The sequence below is a fragment of the Sinocyclocheilus anshuiensis genome, unplaced genomic scaffold (assembly GCF_001515605.1).
Source record: "Sinocyclocheilus anshuiensis isolate Anshui unplaced genomic scaffold, SAMN03320099.WGS_v1.1 scaffold465, whole genome shotgun sequence".
NCBI classification, from domain to species: domain Eukaryota; kingdom Metazoa; phylum Chordata; class Actinopteri; order Cypriniformes; family Cyprinidae; genus Sinocyclocheilus; species Sinocyclocheilus anshuiensis.
The window spans coordinates 2,132,794-2,135,318 of record NW_015539898.1 but is presented as its reverse complement, the minus strand read 5'-3'; the positions used below and the strand labels follow the sequence as shown (position 1 = coordinate 2,135,318).

The following is a 2,525-nucleotide window of genomic DNA, read 5'->3' as shown; positions in this document are numbered from 1 at the left end:
GTATGACCCTTCAGAATTCATTCTACTATGCCGATTTGGTGCTCAAGAAACACCAAATTTGGTGTCTCTACTGTCACTTTTGATCAATTTAATGCACTGTTGCTGAATAGAAGTATTAGCAACGTTTTGTGGCTTTAAATGTATACGTATAGTACAGTATAAGTTGGTATACAACCCAAAAATGCAGTCTTATTTGTCTGGGAAAAAATGGAAAAAAAAAAAATACAGATGGCTCATCTTTCATTCAGGAAGGTACAGTATACACATTTTTCCCATCAAATGCTGTCTAGAATGAAAATGTTCCTCTCCCAAACACCAGCTGGTTCTGAATAGCTTTAGCAAGAAGTGAATCACAGATGTGATATGAATGAAAGGCTATTGGCCTTAAAAAAGGGTAACTGGACATCAGGGTTGAAGACGACCATCAGAGCCAGAGCAGCATACGGCAGCCAGCTCACGAGGAACGCCAACACCATCATCACCACCATCCACGCCACCTTAGACTCTGCTCTCGCAGCTGCACAGCCACCAACCTTAGCTACCTGTCAATGAAAATATTCTTTCAAACATGAAAAAATATTGAACCATGCTTATTAATTATACCAGTGAGCACTAGCCAATAAGAAAGATTAGTGCAGACATTGTATATGTATTGATCTGCAAATAAGCAGACATTTAATTTTGTATTTCTTACCAAAATTTGTGATACACCAGGGGTGTCAAACTCAATTCCTGGAGGGCCGAAGCCCTACAGAGTTTTGTTCCAACCCTGCTCCAACACAAATACCATGTAGTTTTCAAATAAGCCTGAAGGACTTGATTAGTTGGATCAGGTGTGTTTAATTAGGGTTGAATCTAAACTCTGCAGGGCTCCGGCCCCCCAGGAATTGAGTTTGACACCCGTTATACACTATCAATACAATACTATTCAATATACTAAAAAAAAATCTAATTACTGATAAATTAAGTGTGCAGACTATAACATTTAGTTTTTTAAAAAAATGAAGAAAAACTAAATTAGTGTAAATATGTGGCAACAAACAGTATAAAAATACAATGCACAGACGTTACATAAGGCAAAATACCTTAAAGGAACAGTTCACCCAAAAATGTTTTAGTTTCTTCATCAGAACAAATTTAGAGAAATTTAGCAATGCATCACTTTTTCACTAATGGATCCTCTGCAGTGAATGGGTGCCGCAACAATGAGAGTCCAAACAGCTGATAAAAACCAATATGGATAGAACACTTGTATTTTAGCCAGAAGCAATGGTTTTCAAATTAAAATTGTCTTGATGTATTTGTTTCTTACAAACATTCACCTTTCCACTTCACAAGACATTAATTGTTGGACTGGAGTGGTGTGGATTACTTGTGGATTATTATAATGTTTTTATCAGCCGTTTGGACTCTCATTCTGATGGACCCATTCACTGCCGAGGATCCATTGCTGAGCAAGTGATGTAATGTTAAATTTCTCCAAATCTGTTCTGATGAAGAAACAAACTCATCTAAGCTACATCTTGCATGGCCTAATTAAAGATGAGTAAATTTTCAGCAAATTTTAATTTTTGGATGAACTCTTTCTTTAACTTTTTAATTCAAATCGTGCTTCTCACGAGGGACGAACGATATGTTTTTATGAAATGTAACGGGATAAAAATTACAATATTATGATTAAGAATGTATTGAAGTAAAAGTAAACATTTGCCAAAATAAAAATAGGCAGGTTGCACTTTATTTTACAGTACGTGTACTTACATGTACTTACGGTGTACCTAAAAGAAAGTACTGGTAATATAAGGTAACTACATGGGGTAGGGTTAGGTTTAGGGGTAGGTTCAGGGTTAGTACCTAGCTATTACCTAGTTATTGTAATTACTATAATAAGTACATAATATGTACATGAGAAACAGGACTGTAAAATAAAGTGCTACCAATAGGCCTACTCTGATAAATTACAGGCAAGTAATGCTTCATTACTGCCCACCACTGCAACTACATTTCAACAGCTCAGAAACATAACATTAAAACAGAAAAGTAAACCAGGACAATGTCCTACTTGTCTTAGCGTGTAGAGCAGCCATGAATATGACACCACAATGATGACGAATGGCACAGCAAAACAGAGTGAGAAGTAACAGATGATGTAAGACACATTTTTGAGATCTCGACTCTGCCAGTCGGGTCCGCAGGATGTGCCAACTCCCTCCAGCTGGTAGCTCCCCCAGCCAAAGAGAGGCGGAGTATTCCAGATCAGAGACCAGAGCCAGGAGAACGCCACCCCTGCGGCGTGCTTGGTCTGGAATGTGATGGTACCCAGAGGCTTGCACACTACGAACAGCCGTTCCACAGCAATCAGGGCCACTGTGCACAGCGCTGTTATACCTGTGCAGAGTTAAAGGGTTAGTTCACCCAAAAATGAAAATTCTGTCATTAATTACTCATCCTCGTGTTGTTCCAAACCCGTAAGACCTTCGTTCATCTTCAGAACACAATTTAAGATATTTTTGATGAAATCTGAG

At 38.2% G+C, this 2,525-nt stretch overlaps 1 protein-coding gene across 1 annotated transcript in view; it reads right to left on the bottom strand.

The window, feature by feature from the left end:
• Positions 1–350: 350 nt before the first annotated feature.
• LOC107686001 (parapinopsin-like) overlaps positions 351–2,525 on the bottom strand; it is a 6,139-nt gene continuing 3,964 nt past the window's right edge. Inside the window, exons 2-3 of the mRNA XM_016482790.1 lie at positions 2,063–2,388; positions 351–542 (exon numbers count right to left, since the gene is read on the bottom strand). Coding sequence (XP_016338276.1) covers positions 351–542; positions 2,063–2,388 — 518 coding nt within the window. The remainder of the gene's footprint in view (positions 543–2,062; positions 2,389–2,525) is intronic.